Source organism: Alosa sapidissima, chromosome 17 (genome assembly GCF_018492685.1).
Source record: "Alosa sapidissima isolate fAloSap1 chromosome 17, fAloSap1.pri, whole genome shotgun sequence".
In the NCBI taxonomy this organism is placed as follows: domain Eukaryota; kingdom Metazoa; phylum Chordata; class Actinopteri; order Clupeiformes; family Clupeidae; genus Alosa; species Alosa sapidissima.
Genome location: NC_055973.1, coordinates 3,274,590 through 3,295,543, shown reverse-complemented (window position 1 = coordinate 3,295,543; position 20,954 = coordinate 3,274,590). Strand labels below are relative to the sequence as shown.

Below are 20,954 nucleotides of genomic sequence, written 5' to 3'. Positions count from 1 at the left end.
CAAAAGGACACAGAGCCGCCCCACTGGGTCCGGGATTCAAATCCAGGCCACGGTACCAGTGCTCCTCCATGTCTGTACATTATTGATATTATTGAAATATTGTTAGCAGCAGAGCCCTGAAGTGAACTCTGTGAGAGTATGAGAGTAAAACAGAAAATAAAGTCATCAGTGGATGTAATTTCCTAATGCATGAATGGATTAGATTTGTAGACAGACTGCTCCTTAGTCAGCAAGCCCATCAATCTCAACTATACAGTTCGGCCTTCTTTGACTGGTGATGGTGTCTTCTATTTTATGACTTCACTGTCTTCACTGTGTCAAAGATGTGTATTATAGCAAGGCAGTTTTTTCATTTCGACATTTAATTTAATTGATTTTTATATTTTATACCACTTCGAGCTATTAGATCTGAATGCGAATGTGTAATGGAGCCACCGGAAGCCAATGTGTTGATATCATTGTGTACAATGTAGGCCTAACCGCAAGGAAGTGCCAAAAATTGCCTCACTCCGTCTAATTTTGAGATTAAACTAGGGGTGGGTTTGTCACCTTGTACTTTTGTATTTTATGACACAAGGACATTGGCTTTAATCCCTCATATGCTGTCAGAGGCAGCTGCTGTGATAAACCTACTGTATGACTTCATTAGCTGGTTAGTGAATTAAATCCCTTAATGTCCTTGCGACAGCGCTTGACTGTAGGGTGATTTGATTTGAGAATGTAGTTTCGCTGTAGTTTCAGTGAAAGGTTTGAGTAAAAGATGGATTTGTTCTAAATGCTTCAAGTTCCCTGTTAGTTTATTCATTAGGTGTCATAAGCACAGTGACACCTATTGGGATGTGTTTTGAAAGATGAAAGAATACATGGAGTGTACTGAGTCTACAGTCATTTGTGGTTTGAATGTGGTAATACTCCCATCTGTCTAAATAATCTCCCTTTTTTCTGGGGGTTTTTTTTTTCTTTCTTTTTTTTCCTTTCTTTCTTTCTTTCTTTTTTTTCTTTCTTTCTTTTTTTTTCTTTTTTTTTCATGTCACTCGCCTTTTCTCAGAGTCACTTTGTGTTTGTCAGGCTGAATAATGAATTGTGTTCTGCAGTGCATCATCCCTCTCTTGCTCCTACCTCGTGTGGTGAGGAAGAAGAAGAAGAAGCACCTCCCTCCATGATGCCTCTCTGGAGCTTTCATAATGAGTCCCCCAAGCCACTCGCATACCTGACGCAACTTCAAGTCTCTCTCCCTCTCTCTCTCTCTCTCTCTCTCTCTCTCTCTCTCTCTCTCTCTCTCTCTCTCTCTCTCTCTCTCTCTCATTGTTTATTTCCTTTGTGTATTTTGCTTTCATGTCGCAGTCTGCCATTCATGATCTGGAATTGATTATATATTTTCTGGAATCTATTATACCCTGTATTAGTAATGACATGATGCGGATGTCTCACTGTGTCTAGCGGTGCGGTAGTGTATTAAGCACATTGAGGCTGAATGGTCATGGTAAGAAATGGCTTATGTAAGTCTCTAAAGGTCAACATGAGGATATGCTCCTGTCAAAACATACTCAAGCGCTCGGCAGTCCAAATCAATACGGAGATGTGCACTCTCTAACTCCAATTTAGTCATTCATCACAGCCACTCGCACAAATAGACGCGGTATTTAAAGACTCAACAAAACTCCGGTGTGTGTTTCCTGCCAGGCAGAAAAGCAGCGTCCGCCCACCGCTGCAGGTCATTAGCCAACGCCGCAGTCAGGGCAAGAGTTTACGCTGGCTTTGCCCGGGACCCGGGTTTTTTGACACGTTTTTGGACGGCATTTTGGGTTTTTATGTCTGTCTCTTTTGTCTTTCTTTCTTACCGTCTTGCTTGCTTGTTTACTTTCTTTCTCTCTTCTGTTATGGGCTTGTCAACATTGTTCAGTTTGGGTGGTGGAAATGAAAAGCTTTTCACGCATTTGAAAGCCATGAGCTCAGCTGGAAGAGTTGGGTCTGGTACTGGTTTTTTATCTGCGGTGCCCCCTGGCAGAGCGGAGGGTGGTGCTGGATGGAGGAACGCGGCGCGCCAGGAGATGTGCCCATTCTTTTGCGCTGCATTGCAAGCTGGCTCAAGGCCACACTGCTGGTCTGCTTCTCTCTCTCTCTCTCTCTCTATCTCTCTCTCTCTCTCTCTCTCTCTCTCTCTCTCTCTCTCTCTCTCTCTCTCTCTCTCTCTTTCTGGCGCTCCACACCCTGGGAACCTGGCGAGAGCACAGTCAAGAAAGCCTGCAGAGAGAAGAAGAAGCGACGAGGGAGGGAAGAAAGGAGGGAGGGGCTGAGCAGAGAGAGATGGGGGGAAGAGAAGAGATGAGGGGATGAGCGATCGAGAGTGAGAGAGAAATGTTTCATCACAGAGATAGGGCGTAAGAAATCATTTTTCATTTCCCAGTCCTAGATGTGCCTTTCACTGCAAATGAAGCCCTGGCAGAAGTCATCCAGTAAACCTGCTGGCACAGACCCTTCGCACACAGTTTGGCGTTTACATTGTGTGCGTGTGCGTGTGTGTGTGTGTCTGTGCGAGTGTGTGCACTCAAGTTCAGGAACAGTTCGCCTCTGTTTGAGGTTAGCCAGAGTTGTGTGAAAGCCCAAGTGAAGCTCACGGTCAGTCTTGCATTAGTGATCTATTTTTTGTGTGTCCACAGTGCTCCTGCATTTGTTACCTTTGATTGGCATGTCGAAGTAATTCCAGTGTCTCTGAAGCAGAGGCTCAGGTGATTTGCAAGGGCTGAGTAGGTATCTGTCCTCTCCCCATCCTTTGTAGGCACTGTGCTCTTCAGAGGGATATGGATCGTTCTTATTGATTAACCTTGAATAGCCCCAGCTTGTTCAGACATTGACTCATAGCCTGTGTCAGAGTAATGGTAGCTCAAACTGTGGCAGAATCCACCTATGTGCCCTCTGGGCTACAAAAGTGCTGTGCCAAAAAGAGCGAAAGGGGGGGGGGGAATTGCCCAACATCATCACCACCCCCATCTCCCCTGCCTGTACTTACCCAGGTGATGCATTGTGACTGTTGCCATGGTGATGGTGCAGTTTTTCCAGGGCACACAGTGATGCATTGGTGTATATATACCCTGTAATTGCATTTGTTCATCTGCCTGAAAATAATCATGGGTACAAAAGGGGCCATTGATGGCTGTGATGTCCAGTTGCGTTGTGGTCATTTGTGGTCCATTGTCACATGTCCCTCAGCTGTGAGCAGACCAACCCCTGCACAACACCTAAACACACATACACACACACACAGAGAGACACACACAGACACACACACACTCACACATGCATGTATTGTCCACATATACATATGCACTTACATACAGAGCCATCCACAAATGGAATCACACACACGCGCACACACTGGCATGTGACTCATGCCTCCCCCGGTGCCTGTTTGTGTCTGCCACTGTGGCGTGCAGACAGCCATCTTCCAGAGCTCCCTTCACACTCGCCTGCTGTCCGTTTGGTGGCCTCCAGTCCAGCTCAGCCGTGTCCGTTCATATCCCCTCACTTGTGGGAGAGGTTTTGCTCTAAAGCACCAAAATGGCGCACGGACCCTGGCCGCTATGCTAACTCTAGGCTTTTTCCCTAGAGAGGGAGAGTGAGAGCAAGAATGTGCTTCTGCCCGACACTCTGCCTGTTTAGGCACCTGTTAATTAATCTGGAATAATAAACAGTGTGGAGAATAGAGTCCAGGGTGACCTGACCTCATATCGAGGCACATGCGGCCACTTGGCCTTCTTAATGAGGACCTTTTGAGCCGATGTGGATTTCTGCTATTCCCGTGGCAGAGAGCTAGTTGATGTGTTGGTTCAAGTGGCAAGTGTGTTGACAGTAAGCGCACCGCTGGCATAATGTGAGTCACGTAGTATTGCTACACTGAAGTGTCTCGTGGCAGACGTGTCAGCCGAAGCTTTATGGTTTAAAATTCATGAACCTACACTCCGATGCAGACGTGTCACCATTTGCTCAGAATGAATACTAATAAACACTCCATTTCTTCACAGACAATACAGAAGGACTCACTTGTCACTTCACCGTTTAAAAAATGAAAAATCAGGCTCAAGTTATTTAAGGCTACATTTATACATGGCCGGCTATTTTCATAAACGGACATTTCACCCTCTCCGTTTTCAAAAATAACATCATGCACACCTGTCGGTTTTCAGAGAAGTTTCCCCGTGTATATATGCCGTCAAGAGCATGCCAAACCTGTCGGTGGCAGTGTAAGGAGAAGCTCAATCCCACATTAGCCAATCAGAATCCCGAAATTAGCAACAACAGAAACAAATCACTTCCTATTTCTCTTTTGAATGATATTTGCCAATGCAAACAGGCCTAAAGCGTTTGCACAAACGTAAAAATGTGTACCTACCACCTTAATAGCATCCATAATCAGTAGCCAAACAAACTGTAAACATAGGGCACTCACATGACGTTAAGCATTTTCTGGCGCGTAATGTGACGTTTGAGAACCTAAAACCCCGTTTCTCCCAGTTGACACGACAACACATAACCGGCGTTATCATAAATCTCCACTTTGGCTGGAGTTTTTAGAAATAATCGTTTTCTGTGATAAAAACGGGGTTTTCGTGTAAATGAGAGGCCAAACCGCAGGGAAATATCTGCGTCTTCACTTCGTGTAAACGGGGCCTAAAATCACTCGTATTTTATCACAGCTTTTCTATCTATTGCATGATTATTTTTTTGTATGAGGAGAACAGCACAGAACAGTCAGTGGTTGGGTGATGTAGAGGGGAGTTGGAAGTAGACTGCGTGTCTCTCATGGAAGTGTAATGCGGACGTGTCACTGCAGATAACGTGCTTCAACAGTCCGCTGGATGAGTGAACAACACCTCGGCAATCTACTCTCTGTGTGGTGTGTGCGGTGTGTGTGTGTGTGTGTGTGTGTATGTGTGTGTGTCTTGCCTTTGTGTCTAATGGTGCTCTGTCTTTGTTTCTTTTACCTTGACTGCTCTCTGTCTTGCACTCTCCCATTCTCCTGCTCACTCTCTCACTCCTCCTCTCTCTCACACACACACACACACACACACATGACACAGTCACACACACATTTAATGCCAGAGAGCCCTCGGGTACCTTTTCCTCTCGTCTTCCGCACGCCCTCACATACACACACTCCCGTTCATTTACTCTCACACACCCTCACCACGTCTATCACTGTTTTTCTTCCCCCTCCTATCAGTCTTCTTTCTCGCTAGTTATTTCCATGGCTCACGGCATGAGAGAATTCGCTCATCCCCACCTTAGCTGTCCGCACATGACCTGCGCCACGACTCCAGGCTTATTAATCGCAGTCATTCATTTTAATGATCCATTAAGTTTGTTGCATTTAGTAGCGTTGCAGAAAATGTCTCTTAATTGCAGAGAGCAGCACAGTGCCAGTGACAAAATCAACAAGGCCAATTGAGGCTGGGGTTTGCAGCACCAGGCCGGGTTATTGCTATAGTGAATCGGATCGGAGATCACTAATTAAAACTAATCTGCTGAAGGCAAGAATTTAATGGAGGATTAATACAAGATTAACCATGGGCAGGGGTCAAGCCGTATTGATTTTCTCTGCTTACGTATGTGTTCGTCATCATATAACTGAGTGGTTTTGCATGATGAATGCTAAATGAATAGCCTACATCGCTTGTGTGAATTCAGTGTTGTCATACCTAGATAGATAGATAGATAGATAGATAGATAGATAGATAGATAGATAGATAGATAGATAGATAGATAGATAGATAGATAGATAGAGAGAGAGAGGAGAGAGAGAGAGAGAGGAGAGAGAGAGAGAGAGAGAGAGAGAGAGAGAGATAGATAGATACTTTATTGATCCTCAAGGGGAAATTCAAGACAGAGTAACCTCAAATGATTGTGACATCAAGGATTTTTTTCCACTTGCTTGTATTTTCTGAGATTTAGTCCTGGCATATGTATTTGACATGGCACCTGTAGTATGCGTTTCTGCAGGAGAGCAAGTTGTAGATGTTGTGAGAAACGCTCTATTTGTCAGTCAGAAGCTAGAATGCCGAAGAGCAGAGGGTGGATTCCTTCCTCGTGACTGGTTGTTGTGTTCTTAGAAAAACACTCACATCCCACCCTGCAGGGCGTACCTGAATGTTTCAAAGGGTTTCTTTTGTCTCTGTGTGTCTTGTCACAAAGACTGCAAAGCACTCCTACTATACACGAGGCCAGCTGGCTTTCCATAGGTGAGATGGCGCTTTTGTCATGTGTCTTACAGCCACACCACATGTTCTGGAGCGTATTTTACTGAGCAATGGTCTCTTTGTGTTTGTTTGATTTTTGTGCTGTCTTAAGGCCCATTCACACCACAAACGATAACGATAACTATAAACAAATATCGTTCTCGTTATTATGAATGACAACGTTCACACATAAACAATAGCGATAACGACATGAAGAACGATATCGTTGGGGATCACTTTCAGAGCAATTTTTAGAATGATAAGCTAATAGTCAGAACCCATCAAATTTTAAACCGTCATATTCATTAACACAAGGAGAGACTTTGTTTATCGTTGTTCAGTGTGAACGCTTTTATCATTATAGTTGTAGTTATCGTTATCGTTCTTGGTGTGAATAGGCCTTTACTCTGTTTTTCTCCCTCGTCTTTCCTTAGTTCTCTCTCTTTGTCTTCTTTCCTCTTCTTTTTCTGTGTGTGCACTTCACTGTCTTTCTTTCTTCAGAAATAAGAGAGAGAGAATGTGAACTTGTGGCCTACTTCTCTCTCTGTGCTCTCAAGAGCGTGTGTGTGTGTGTGTGTGTGTGTGTGTGTGTGTGTGTGTCGGTGTTTTGAGTGTGGCTCTTCCCTTCTCTCTGGGTTTCGTCATAACTAAGCCCCCTTTCCGTCTCTCTGGGAGAGACACCACGACCACTTTACACCACTGCTTCACCCCAACCCGTACACTTCAAACCCCTATAATACTACTATCCTACTATTGCCCTCATGGTCATACTTGTACTCATAGACAGACAGACACACACACACACACACACACACACACAGACAAACATTTCCATTCATATAGACTATAAAAATGCAATATGCATATACAGTATATTTTATAATTTTGGATAAAAGTGTCTGTGAATCACACTCACTGTCCTGGCTGAGGGTTGGCACATCTCCAGACTCCAGCCTGGTTGAGATTCTGCTCTGCTCACAGCCAATATCTGAGCCTGCCCCCCCGCCAGCCCCCCCGCCAGCCCCCAGCAGGGAGACACAACACAAGAGAACAGCATTTAGCCTCTCTTTCTTTCATTCTCTCTCTCTCTCTCTCTCCTCTCTCTCTCTCTCTCTCTCTCCTCTCTCTCTCTCTCTCTCTCTCTCTCTTTCTTTCTTTCTTTCTTTCCTTTCTTCTCTTTCTTTCTCTTCTTTCTTTCTTTCTTTCTTTCTTTCTTTCTTTCTTTCTTTCTTTCTATCTCTCTCACTCCCTCCGTAATCCTCTCTGTCTGTCTCCTCCATGTCTATCTGTCTCAGTTTGCTACTCACTCTCACTGTCTCTCTTTTTTTTCTCTTAGTCACTCCATGTTTCCTCCTCTATGTGTTTTCTTCTGATCTATAGTATCTCTCTTTCTCTTTTTATTGTTTTATCCTCCCCCTCACACGCACACGCACACACACCCTTATTGAACATCTGCTGTTGGCCGTTTTGGTCGTTTGACTGCACCAGCGATGGCTTGACTCCATGCTGTCATACGGGGCCACCTGTTTCCTCTGCCATGTTGTGTTGCCTAACGCTCAGCCTGCAGTTGCATGTTGTCATTTGTCACTTAATGTTGTCATTCGCTCCGTTTGGCTGAAGACAAGTGGGCAGATTGATCAGTTTGTCTCTATCACTACAAGCGAGAATGTAACGAGCCGTGATTCATAACAGCCACCTGAACTCATAATGTTTCGTGGTATTTCACACGCAACATTTGCTGGTGCCATTGACTCGTGCTTTTCTGGAATAGGCTATGGGAAAGAAATGAAAAATGCAACCTAATTTTCAGTCCTCTGACAACAACTTTTCTGTAGAATATTTCATCGGAAGGATGTGTGTTCTTTTCTTTGAATAGTAACCCTAGATAATACTGGCTAGACATAGCCTGAACTAAATAGCTAACATGATTTACTTGTTATTATGACCGCCGCGCAGGTCAGATTTTTTTTTTTTTTTTCTTCTTTTTCGAATGTCCAAATATCCGTCAAGGATTCCCGGGACACTGTAAGACCGGGGTACACGAAACTTGGTGGGCATGTAACCCCACATGGATAGCATGGAACCTCCTGTTTTCGTTTTGATCTGTGAATATCTCGAGAACCGTAGGGTTTAGGAGGACCATTTTTTTTTTTGTATGTTGATTTTAAAGGGCCATGTCAACCCATTCCATAACCACTCATTTCATGTATAGCGCCACCTAGTTAAACACAAAAAAGTAAAAATGAGGTGTTGTAATGTTACTATACACCCAACTGGCCTGTAGGATTCCCGGGACACTGAAAGACGAAACTTGGTGGGCATGTAACCCCACATGGATAGCATGGAACCATTGCTTTTTCGTTTTGATCTGTAGCCCCCCCCGCTGGACTGGACCCCCCGAAAGGAGGGTAGGGCAGACACAGTTTTCTGTGAATATCTTGAGAACCGTAGGGCCTAGGATGACCATTTTTTGCATATGTTTGCCTCCAGGGGTCATGTAAACCCATTCCATATGCACACATGTGCATAAAAAAGATACACACGCACACACAAACATTCACAGTAATCTACGTATGACACATACTCACACAGTAGACATATTTACGCATGCATGCACATGCACACACACAGGCACATAAACAGGCAAACCGCACAAGCACATGCACATACACGCACACACACCCACCCACACATAAACATAAACATGTACATGCACGCAATTCAAGAATTTCTCAGAATTATGAACAGGCAAGATGGGGGTGGGGTTGTATAAAATGTATATTACATGTGAAATCTATGAACTAATCATGTTTTGGTATTTGTTGTCTAGCAGATACCAGTCAAGAATTGAGTGTGCATAATGCAATTCAGTGAGACAGTTAGAATCATATATGCCTTTCAGCGTGACTTATTTTTGTGGAAAACATGTGCTGGACTGGGCGGCGGTCATATTTTGTACCGCTCTGCGGTACATCTAGTTTACTTTGGGTGTAGAAACACTGACTAGAGGGACTGTGTTGTTATTAATTGCTTGTGGAAGTCTGCCAGAAGTTCCGTTTGGGCCAGAAGAGTCTTCACCCATAGGAACGTTTGCTGATGTTGTTACCCAGAAAACTGCAGAAAGCTTGTGAAAGGCTCCCTGTGAAATGGGCAGCTGTAAGAATGGCACAAATCCACTCCGACTGTCCCTCTGACTGGTGCTAGCTGCCAGAGGGAGAGCAGGTTGGCTTTGTCTAGTGCCGTGTTTCTTTGGAAGTTCTCTGGGTGAAGTGTAACAAGCCCGTCAAACCTGGTGTCTCAAACAGGTGACAGGTGATGTGGTGTGTTTGCTCTGTAGTGTGTGTTTACGCACTGACACTAATGATCTTGGAAAAGGCCTCAAACTTTGTTTTTGCCCCATACAATGAGCTACTTCGGAAATAAATAGGTAGTTAGAGTAAGGAGAGGAGCAAGGGAGAGAGAGATGGACAGAGAAGGCAGTAGAGGAGTGGAAAAAGAAGATGAGCAAAGACGGAAAGAGATGAAGAGAAACGTGGATGGGAGAGGAGAGGTGGCAGTGTTCAAGGAACTCTCTCTCTGTCTCTTCCTTTCTCTCTAAAAATGCTGCAGTAAGCAGGAAGTGACCTTCACTGAGCGAACCTTCGTTAGAGTGTGTGTGTGTGTGTGTGTGTGTGTGTGTGTGTGTGTGTGTGTGTGTGCGCCACCCCTGTCTCAGCTGTAGTTGAGATGCTGCTGCTTTTGTGGGCGCAGCCGCCTCATGCTGGGGAGCCCTGGCATGCTGGGCCAGATTAGCATAATTTAGAACATCTCTGATTAGCGTCAACACACTCCCACCCAGGATTTACAGAGCTGGGGAGCAAAACAACAACGCAACACTTTTCTGTATGCCAGGAGCGCTGCAAACGATGCATGGAAATACACACACACACACACACACGCACACACACACACACACACGCACACACTCCCCACACACACACACACACACACACACACACGCGCGCACGCACACGCACACGCACACGCATTACACACACACACACACACACACACACACCAACACTCACCCAGTCACACCTCCAAGGCATTACATGATCCAACTGCTCTGGATGGGATTTTTGTTTGATGGAGATCTGAGCGTCTCGAGGCGCTCTGTGGTAGGATCGCGTTGTATGTGAAATCAGCTGAGCCTTCATGCTCTGATAATCCCCTGTGAAGAGGTCAGTGGCATTTTCCCCACTGACTACATTACTGTGTGTGTGTGTGTGTGTGTGTGTGTGTGTGAGTGTGTGTGTGTAAGAGAGAGGAAAACAGGCATTCTGTTTATTCTCTCTCTCTCTGAGCACGTGCATAATGTCATGTTCCCGGTGAGCGTGTCTGGCGTGAAGGCTATTGAAACGGGGCTGGCATGGCTCTCATGTGGGTAGGTTGGCACAGGCTGGCGGTGGTGACGGGTAGAGCAGAGCCTTTCTCTCCAGTGGCTGCCCAGCCCTGCCCGTCTCGTCTCGCTCCCACCCCCGTCCACCCTGTGGGCTTGTGGAGGCAAATATGGAGGCAGGGAGAGCTGAGGAGAGGATTCAGCAGAGCCAGCACTCAGAGGACCGCCGAGCTCCACTGCTCAGCTTTACTAAGGGCCCGTATGGTCACTGTGCCTAAGCAGAAGGAACTCTTTCAGTGAGGGTTTCTAAATGCCTCCATATAGGAGGAAATATCCAAGGGAATATCTGTATTTATGGTATTCAAAAAGTATTTCTGATTATTTGTTCGAAAGAAACAAAACAAAACAGATTTTTTCTTTCATTTTTTTAAAACAGGTATGCAGAAGAGTTTTGTCATCTGCAGACTGTCAGGTGCAGTGAATCAGCACTTTTCCTTCTCATCCTACATAAGCCTCCCATGAGATCATTTAATCCCAAAGTTTAACGAGACGCATTGTAAAACTAATTGTAATTGCCGCCATTCATCTGGGCTCTCAGTTAAGCTTCCCTTTCTGTTTATCCCAAAGACATCTCTCTGTGATGCTCATCACCAATGAATCCAATAAATACATTATCAGTTAATCCAGTCTCAATCTCAATCCCCATCCCTGCAAAGAGCACAAACACAATGATTGTTGTTCTTCACTAAGCACACACGTCTCCTCCCTTCTTTTCTTCCTCTCCCTCACTTTTCCCACCCTTTGTTCCTTCCTGCTCCATCCCTGTGGGTTTAACCCAGAGCCGCGGTACTAGCTGCTCCCACTGCTGCCGTATTAGCCAGGCTTTCTGAAGGCTTTCCGCCGCTAACTCAGCCGCTATCTTTACCTCCCGCTCTCGGCTGCTATGTGTAGCGGGATTAATACAGTCTGGGGGTCTTTTGTCGAGGTCGTAATATTCTCTCAGTGTGGGGTTCCAGTGTGAGGTTTTTTGTGTCGAGGTCGTAATATTCTCTCAGTGTGGCGGTTTTGTGTCGAGGTCGTAATATACTCTCAGTGTGGGGGTTTTGTGTCGAGATCGTAATCGTAATATTCTCTCAGTGTGAGGGTTTTGTGTCGAGGTCGAAATATTCTCTCAGTGTGAGGGTTTTGTGTTGGGGTTCTGATCTTCTCTCTGTGTCTGGCTGTGTAGGGGAGGGAGGTGTTAGTGTTATTATGAAGCTAACCAACGTGCCCCTCCAGTTCCTCATTTAGCTCCCCAGCAGTGCATGGCCATAATGACTGTCTGTCTATCAAGCCTTTTTTAATTAGCAGAGCCTGCTATTCCACACAGCTGTACTCATAGGAGGTGTGTGTGTCTGTGTGTGTGGACAGTGACAGCTCTCAGCCTTTTGGCTACCCATGGTCTTCCTTGTGATGTGCTTTCTGTGATGGGCAATGCGCTAATATCAGGCCTATCCAGCAGAACATGGTGTTTGGTTATGGGCTCTAGTGTATAAAGACAAAGCCTAATATGCAATATTTGTGTATGCAGCTGAATGAATTTGATATTTTTGTCTCTCCCTCCCTCCGCTCCCATCCTCCCATTCTCTCGCTCTCGTTTCCTTTATCTGTCGTTCAGCAGCTCTTTCATCTCTTTATCTTTCACTCTATCTCTCCAACTCATCTGCCATTTCTCTCACAATTCCTTCTTTCCATTTCTCTCTCCCCTTTCCTTCCTTTTTGAATGCATTCTTATTGAATTGACTTCTTATATATTTTTTATTCTTTTACTTTTTTATTTTAAAAATGATGTGATGAAAAGGACTAGCTTAATCCCTGTCTGCGTTGCGTCCACAGAACTGACACTGTAGTTAATGCTCTTTTTCCAGCAGTTGTGTCGGGCGGCACGTTTGAGGAGTGTCCCAGAAACTGTATCCATGATATGCGTTGCTTCAAGCACGTACCGACTCTTTTTATAGAGGTTGTTTCTGGGACGCTTCTGAAAATGTCAAAGCAAACGCAACTGGGTGTAATTGAAGGATTAGTAATGCCTCTGTATGTAAAAATGTATCTCTCTCTCTCTCTCTCTCTCTCTCTCTCTCCTCCTCCTCTCCTCTCTCTCTCTCCTCTCTCTCTCTCTCTCCTCTCTCTCTCTCTCTCTCTCTCTCTCTCTCTCTTCTTCTTCTCCTTCCTTCCTCTTTCTCTCTTCTCTCTCCTCCTCTCTCTCTCTCTCTCTCTCTAGGGGGAGCGTAATGTGGACAGTCTTCAGCAGGCCCTCCACCCAGTCGGTCTTCCTGTCTGCAATGTCGGCGCACCCCAGCAGGGACCTGCCGCTGTGCTGGGAGCAGCACTGTAAGCTACTGCCCGGGGGTTGCAGGTGTGCAAGCCAGCCGCGTCGCCCACTGGACCGTAGACGAGGTGAGGAACCCCACACTCTTAGAACCCGAAGAACACTAACCTAGAATTCAGATCATCAAAATATCTCATTTTACTTCTCTTTCTGTTGATCGACGCTCATATCATGTAGCAACATGTGCATTATTGAAATCAGTACATTTAAGTTAACAGAAACCTTAGCTTAGATCAGTATTCCACAATTCAAAACAGGATACTTGAGTTAAGTGATCGATTGCAGTATTCTGTCTATAACCCACCTCTCGTTACCACAATAATGCAGTCGGTTGCTGCTCAGTTGATCGGCCCAAATCTGTGCCAATGCCACATGCTCACACACAGTGCCAAGTGTAGGTTACGTCCCCCTCAGCCATCCATTAGACCACAGCTGTAACCGCTGATTAGATTAGGGATTACTCCATATCCCCTGTTTTTGTTGTCCCCAATAAAGACACCTTAATGAATGCTACTCTTGCAGCTCCACACAGTTCGCACAGCAGTCTGGTTGTTAGCATACATTGTGCTGTAATGGTTGGTGGCGAGGCGTCTTTCAAGTTCAGTCATGTGAACAAGCTTGGGTATAGCTCATTACTTCATAATCACTGCCCTAAAGCTTTCAGTGGGGCTCAGAGACCACTCTTTATGGGACTGGGATGTTTGATGGCTACAAATGAGTGGCTAATTAGCTGTCATTAAGTCCTAAATGGGCCTCTTCTCTTTGCAGCTATTTGTTTATTATTTCTTAAATATAATTTTTCTTCATATGCTCAATGATGTTTAATCGCTGTCATTTCTGACTGTGACGGGTAATGTGTGAGGAGTGTGGTTAGTGTCAAGGGAAGACGTGGTGGGTTTCACTTAAGGGTGTAACTCGGCTAATAACTATAACTATGTTTTACATGTTTACATGTAAGTCAGGTTTATGTGTGACACATTTGGATTATGAGTAAGCAGGCTGCAGTGAGTGCATGCTGCAGTAAGATGCTATAGACTGGCCCATCTGGCCCATTGTTTTTCTATCGGTACCTACTGTAGAGAAGCAGCTCAACTGAATCAATTTTTCTTCTTAAAATCCGTCCGGCCATCATGCACATGAATACAGCTGCTCAAATAGGAATTGGCATTGTACCGAACATGATGTTCTGAAGCAGCTAAGCTTGTGGTTAAAGGTGTGTGTGTGTGTGTGTGTGTGTGTGTGTGTGTGTGTGTGTGTGTGTGTGTGTGTGTGCACGCAGTCATGCACATCTGTGTGTGTCTGTGTCTCCGATATCAAGGAAGCTTTATTTTCTTTTGCTTTGATGAGGGGGTTACAGGTTGAGTGTTGCCTACTCTCTCTTCCTTTCCCTCTCCCTTTCCTTTCTCTCTCTCTCTCTCCACCCTCTCTCTCTCCCTCTCTCTCTCCACTCTCTCTCTCCACCCTCTCCCCTCTCTCTCTCCACTCTCTCTCTCTCTCCACCCTCTCCCTCTCTCTCTCCACTCTCTCTCTCTCTCCACCCTCTCTCTCCCTCTCCCTCTCACTCTCCACTCTCTCTCTCTCCACCCTCCTCTCTCCACTCCATTTCCACCTCACTGCTGATGGTGGCCCTTTAGCCTCAGACTGTGACGCCTCACTCGAGCATTGCCATAGTTACGGGATGTAAGACACACTCTGACCCCGCTGTCGGTCAGTAAACACACTGAGCTTATAAACGCTGCACTCTCCTCCTCCAGCTGGAGTAGAGGAGACCGTAAACAGGTCTCACCAGTCGATGTGTTGTTAGAGGAAAGGTGGATGAAATGACAAACGTAAACAAAAGTAAGTTGCATCCGAGCTTGGGTAGCTTTATAGCACATGACCTCATGTTTCATGAAGGTTTCATGAGGTCTTCTTGGCATCCCTAACGGCATAGTAAAAGAACAGCAAGTGAGCACTGTTCCTATTATATTTTAAGACTAAAAGTTTGGCAAGATGGTAATGACGTTGGAATGAGATAAGGAGTTTGTTGGAGCATATGTTTGAGAGCGAGAGACCGAGGGAGAAGAGTGAGTTTGGCCCTCATCCTAAAAGTCTACATTATAGAAAGGATCTCAAAGACACAAACCATGTCCTTGAAACGTTCTTGGCTGCCCAAGAGGTATTGCAACAGTACGTCTAAAAAAGTATTTGTAGCAAATCACCGTTGTTTATTAATCCAACCGGTATGCTGAATATGCCCCCAAAGAGAGGCGTTTCATTGCACCCAGATGAGTGTTCACTGGCAGTGTTGGCTCAGATTGAATTGTTAATGCTCACCGCTGATCAAACTTGAAAGAGAAGGTCCTTGCTGTTTTCTCTAGCTCCTTTCTCCCCAGTAGGAAAAGATTAATCTGAAATGTCATAGTGTCTCTGAAGACCTGCTCTCATCTAAGCCATTCACTCAGCCATTTACATTCAGTCTCCCCCATTCAGTCTCCCCACGCCCCCCCCCCCCCCTCCCCCCCCCCCCGCCCGCACGCCTCCTTAAACACCTTGTTTCATCCCACCATGGCGCCATCGCCAGCCACCACTCCCGTTGCCGGGTGACGGCGATTGATGAGGCAAAGGGATTATTCGGCTCTGTGCTCCACATCCACCCCCCCAACCAACACACACTACACTACCCCCCCCCCCCCCCCCCCCCCCCCCCCCCAGCATGACGAGGAGAAAGCACTCAGAAAAACAGGCTCTCATGCTGTCTGGAGTACAGTAATGTCCAATCATGCTGTCGATTAAGGCCAAGGGCCCAGGAACTATACTGATCAACACAACACAAAACAAGGCCACACCAGAGGCCGAGAGGAGCTCTCACAACCACAGACACGTGGCTCGGGTTTAGAGCTTTCGCTGGGCTGTCGAGAAATACCAAGAGGAAATGTCATGGCAAGTGTTTTTAGTTGTGACAGAACAGAGGAAATGATTTTGGGCCTCCGAGGGAAAGACTTAAGCCAAAACTGAGTGTTACAAAATGCTCAAAAAACACCCACCTAGTCAGCTGGCAGCTACTCAGGGTAAACATTAGCTATAGATTAGAGTAACGCTGTGCTCTCACACTGTCTTCTAATCGCGTCTTCATGCAAATATGAGCAGTTTGTCCAGGCCTGAACAAGCACCATAACACTGTACTTTAATTAATGTATGTTGCTGTGATTGAATCAGTTCCTGAAAGAGCATTATAATGTTTACACAGACAGTGTCTGGAAAAACTAGCTCATCTATATTGAACCAGTGCTTATTAAGGCTCCAGTAAGTGCCTTTCATTGAGCTATTGAAAGAAGAAATGTTTATGACCATCCTGGACGGCAGGGTTATAGAACTGAAAGGTTTTAGTCATATTGTCTATTCTGATTTATGTAGGATTTATTTTAAGCAGCACCCATACACGGTGGCCAAAAGGTACCAATGCATTCATTAAGAACAGAGCAGAGCCCATCCAATCAAACAGCTGTGTTGCCTCATTCAAAGCTGGTTTAATGCAAAGAATTATTTCAGCAGTCCGACAGTAAACTACATCAATTCAATTTGCCTGGGGATTAGTGAAATAGCCACAATGTGATTTTTACCAGGTCAAGTGCTATTGATTAAATCTTTAGTGTTGTCATATATTTTTATTATAGGTTTTTTGTTCATATCACTTTTCGCCTTCAGCTAGTATAAATGTCGAAGGCAAACATGCCACACTGACAAGCTTAGTGAAATGACTGTTCACAGAGTGTTCACTGTAAATCTGAACTGAGGAATGTCTACAAGGGATTCTTAGGGGTCATTCAGAGGTGAGGGGGAAAAAATTAACCCGAATTTATGACTTCGGGGGGCGAGGAGGATTATGGGATAGCTTATGCTGTATTCAGAGAAGCAGACATCAGTGTGTTGTCGGGAGCCAGCACTCACATTCCTCGTCCCTCTTCAAATGCACACCGCATCTTCATTCTCTCTGATATTGAGTGAGAATATCTAAGACATGTGGTCAGAAAGTGCAGGGAGAGGAAGGGAGGGTTTAGATGTTTAATATATGATCTGCTGAGGGTGTTTGTACTGGCCTTGAGTCTCACTCACCTGGCCTACAGGCTGTACAGGATAACGATTCAAGAGAGCTGGGGAGTTCACATCTCTGCGCTGGCTGCTGCAAACTTGACTTGCATGAAAATCTGGGCATGGAAGGATTTCATGATACAACATGCTCAGATATGAAAGGAACATGATGTAGCAATTCCTCTACCTACAGAGTTTGAAGCAATTATTTAAGGCAAACGATGTTGCTTGAACACTTGGTGATGGTGGTTGTGGGGGTGGGGGCAGTGTTCCCATGGCTTTGATTGTTTATTTACTTGTTGTTTGTTATATACATCTCAGCAATATATGCTAATCTACAATCTCAGTAGTGTTACATTCTGTAAGTTGAAGCATCCTGAAGAGTACAATTATTCATTTTGAAGTAATTGTTTTTAAACTGAAATGCAGTAATTTTAGTTAACTTGTACACATTGTTGATGACTTTTATTCCTCCCGTCATCAGATTATTTGGTGTAAATTCTGCCCTCTGTGATGCAGATTTAAATGCTTGAGAGACTTGGGCTACTGCTGGATGAATTCTAATTGGCGCCAGTCTCCTTGAGCCGGCTACACAGACTTCAGAATGTCTCCTCCACCGAAGATGGATTAGCAGAAGCTAAATGCCACGCTCCTGCACTAATTTAGCTAGGTAGAGGGCCTATTTGCATATTTATTCCTTTGCCCCAGCCAGCTCTACATGGCGTGCAAGGTTGTAAGGCAGCCTGTGGTTCATGCAAATAGGGTGAGCGCAGCATCAATTAAAGCCCAGTGCTTTGAGATCCGCTGGCCTTGTGCCAGAGCTGTGGAGTGAGCCCTCCTCCCTGCTCTCCCAGTCCCCCCCTGGACCTCTCCTCCTCCCTGCCCCCCCCCCCCCCTCTCCTGGTCTGATCAGTATGGGATGTATACTGGGGGTGGTGGTTACCTATTGCAGCAATGTTCTCCTGCATTATTGACACTCTCTCGATATGAGTTCCTTCTATCTTCCCTCCCTCTCAAACCCCACCCTCCCCTCCCCCCCCCCCCCCCCCCCCCCCCCCCACACACACACACACACACACACACACACACCCACACACACACCCACACCCCTACAGTAATGCACTTGTCTCCTCCCTTCTTAAATTCTCTCAATATATCTGGATCAGCTGATGCGGGGTTTGTAATTACCTGATGCCTTTTGGGGGCAGTTACCTTCTGCTGCAGCCTAGTCCTACATATAATATCACTGATGTTCTCCATGAAGGCATTTCCTCATTTCCTCTTGACATCAAGCGCAGTCTGTCTCGGTGAAAACAAAACCACGTGGTTGTATTTGTCCATTGAAGGTGTCATCCAACTATTCTGATGAGCCAGGTCCAACGGCAAAAGTGTCACAGTCTGGAGTTGACCACAGTTGGATTGAGTGAGTGCCCCTACAAACTACCAGCTGGAAGCTGGCCTAACCAAATGGCACAGTATTCAGTGGCATTTGTTGAATACACAACAATTAATAGTGTGAAGGTTTGTGTCCACGATGGGGGCTGTTTTGCTCTGCCGCAGCCCAGTGCTACATTAGTGCTGATACTCAGTGGGCTCTCCCTGCTCTAGACCTTCCTCCTACGATCTCTGGCCAATCACAGTGGTGTGTGTCTTAGGACCGCCTCTTTTTTTATCAGCACAGCATGTCTGACTGCGCTTGTGTGAGGATTTGTAAGTATATGATCTCTGATGGAGATTGTTACCTATTGCAGAAGCCCCTGCATTAGTGACATACAGTACACCACTGGCCCTACATCTCAGAGTTTCCTGTATCTTCCCCCCCCAACACACCCACCCAGACACACACAAACACACACGCATGCACGTACGCACACACACGCACGCACGCACGCACGCACAGACACACATACACACACATATACACACACATATATACACACACACACACACGCACGCACGCACGCACGCACAGACACACACACATATACACACACATATATACACACACACACACACACACACACACACACACACACACACACTCACACACTAACACACACAGTAGTGCATGTTGTTGTGGTTGCTGGCCGCTGTTATGTGTTCAGTGCTCAAGGTTCATCCCATCACTGAACGTGTGCTCCTCTGATTTCACTCCACTAGATGGGTTTGAGTGAAAGGACTCCATTGCCATACTACCCCTAAATGACTACACATGCAAGCCGGCTACAAAATACCAAGATCCATAACCCAAACAATGATTGCAAATGGCTATGAATGATTTTACAGGCAATTCCAAAAGCACCTCGTCATTCCTTTTTTCCACTGACCTCCTCAGTCTAGCCTGTAGGCTGACCAGTCATGAACAGCCCATTATCCCCCCCATACAGAGTGAGGAGCAGTGGCTGAGGAGCCCCAGAGGTCAAGAGCTGCACAGAACCCATTTGGTGGCGATGCATTGCATTGATTCATTGATCCAGGAGACCTCCATGCCTAGAGCCTATGGAGCTAGTGTGCAAGCCACTGCTTCGGAATTACGTCTCGCAGTCAAGGTCTTGACCTCAGTGATGTTGGACTGAAATTGAATGTTATTCATGGGTATGACCTAGAGCATGAGAGAGAGAGAGAGAGACAGACAGAGAGAGAGAGAGAGAGAGAGAGAGAGAGAGAGAGAGAGAGAGAAAGAGGGAGGAAGGGAGGGAGAGAGAGGAGGTTATTTCTGTACTATTAGTGCTCTTCCTAGTGTTAAGGGGAATAAAGAAAAATCTTTATTTCTGATTAATGACATCTTTGTTTTTCAAATTGTTGAAGGGTTATTTAATACTAAAAAAGAGTATAATGCTGATGCACTGTCATTTGAATAGATTGCTGTTGAGTAAAAAGGTTTAACTGGTTGCCATATTCCACCACTTGTCATTTGTACTCCTCATTGTTCAGTCTGGTGGTTTGCACTTAAATAGGGAGGATCTTGCATAGTTGCATCATTTTGAAACCAAGCTAAACAGGCAAAAACATCCTGTGATTTAGTTTCAAAAGCAGTGTTCGAAAGCTGGAACTCTCCATTTTTAACCTGAACCCATTTGCCTCCTGGCTCTACCTTAACCGAAGGTGCTGTTCTGGGTTTTTTTTTGTGTGTGTGCCTCCCTGGAAAGCCCACTCCTGTATTCTATTAATGGCCGTTTGTGAAAGCTGCCTCCTGTGAGAACATTCACCCCCTCATGTTGCCGTGGCTCACCTCTCCTCTCCCCGTGCGCTGCGCTGTGCTGCAGAGGCAGGAGCAGCGTGAGTGGACCGGCGGAGGCGGCGTTGGGACGGGCTGGGCTCTACACAGCTCCCACACACATCTCTGGGACGGGCTCTGTGCTCTGTTTCTGCCCTGCCAGCTCGAAACAAGGGGAACACTACGCACCCCAGTCCAACTGCCCTTCTCTGTTTGGGATCAGATTATTCAATTGGCATATTAATAACCAGCACTCTAAATAGTCCTAACAATATGTAGGACTTAACCGTAGGTGTGCTCCTTTGGGGTTCTACTTTACGCAAGTGAGCAAATAGGATATAGGATATAGGATAGCATATAGGATGTTAGGCCTATGCCAGTACCTTATATTTGTGGAGAAACGGTTGGATACAGTTTAACCCATGATGTGTCTGTCATCTGTCATCCTCACCCAGGGTTCAGTGTTCTATTTTACGCATGCACAAGGGTCTGGTGGGGTTCAAATGATGGACATGTCACCACCATGTACATTTGGCTCTGTGCACTCCGTGTGCGCTCCCATTGTTGTGACTGTGAGGAGACTCTTCTTTACATTACATTTACATTACATTACATTTGGCTGACGCTTTTTAACCAAAGCGACTAACAACATGGTAAACAGTAAGTTTTTAGAACAATTCTCACAAT

The 20,954-nt window shown here is 45.6% G+C and overlaps 1 protein-coding gene across 1 annotated transcript in view; it reads left to right on the top strand.

The window, feature by feature from the left end:
* Nucleotides 1-20,954, top strand: part of LOC121688071 (lethal(3)malignant brain tumor-like protein 4) — an 87,057-nt gene that overhangs the window by 65,009 nt on the left and 1,094 nt on the right. Inside the window, exon 18 of the mRNA XM_042067404.1 lies at nt 12,873-13,047. Coding sequence (XP_041923338.1) covers nt 12,873-12,985 — 113 coding nt within the window. The 3' untranslated portion in view covers nt 12,986-13,047. The remainder of the gene's footprint in view (nt 1-12,872; nt 13,048-20,954) is intronic.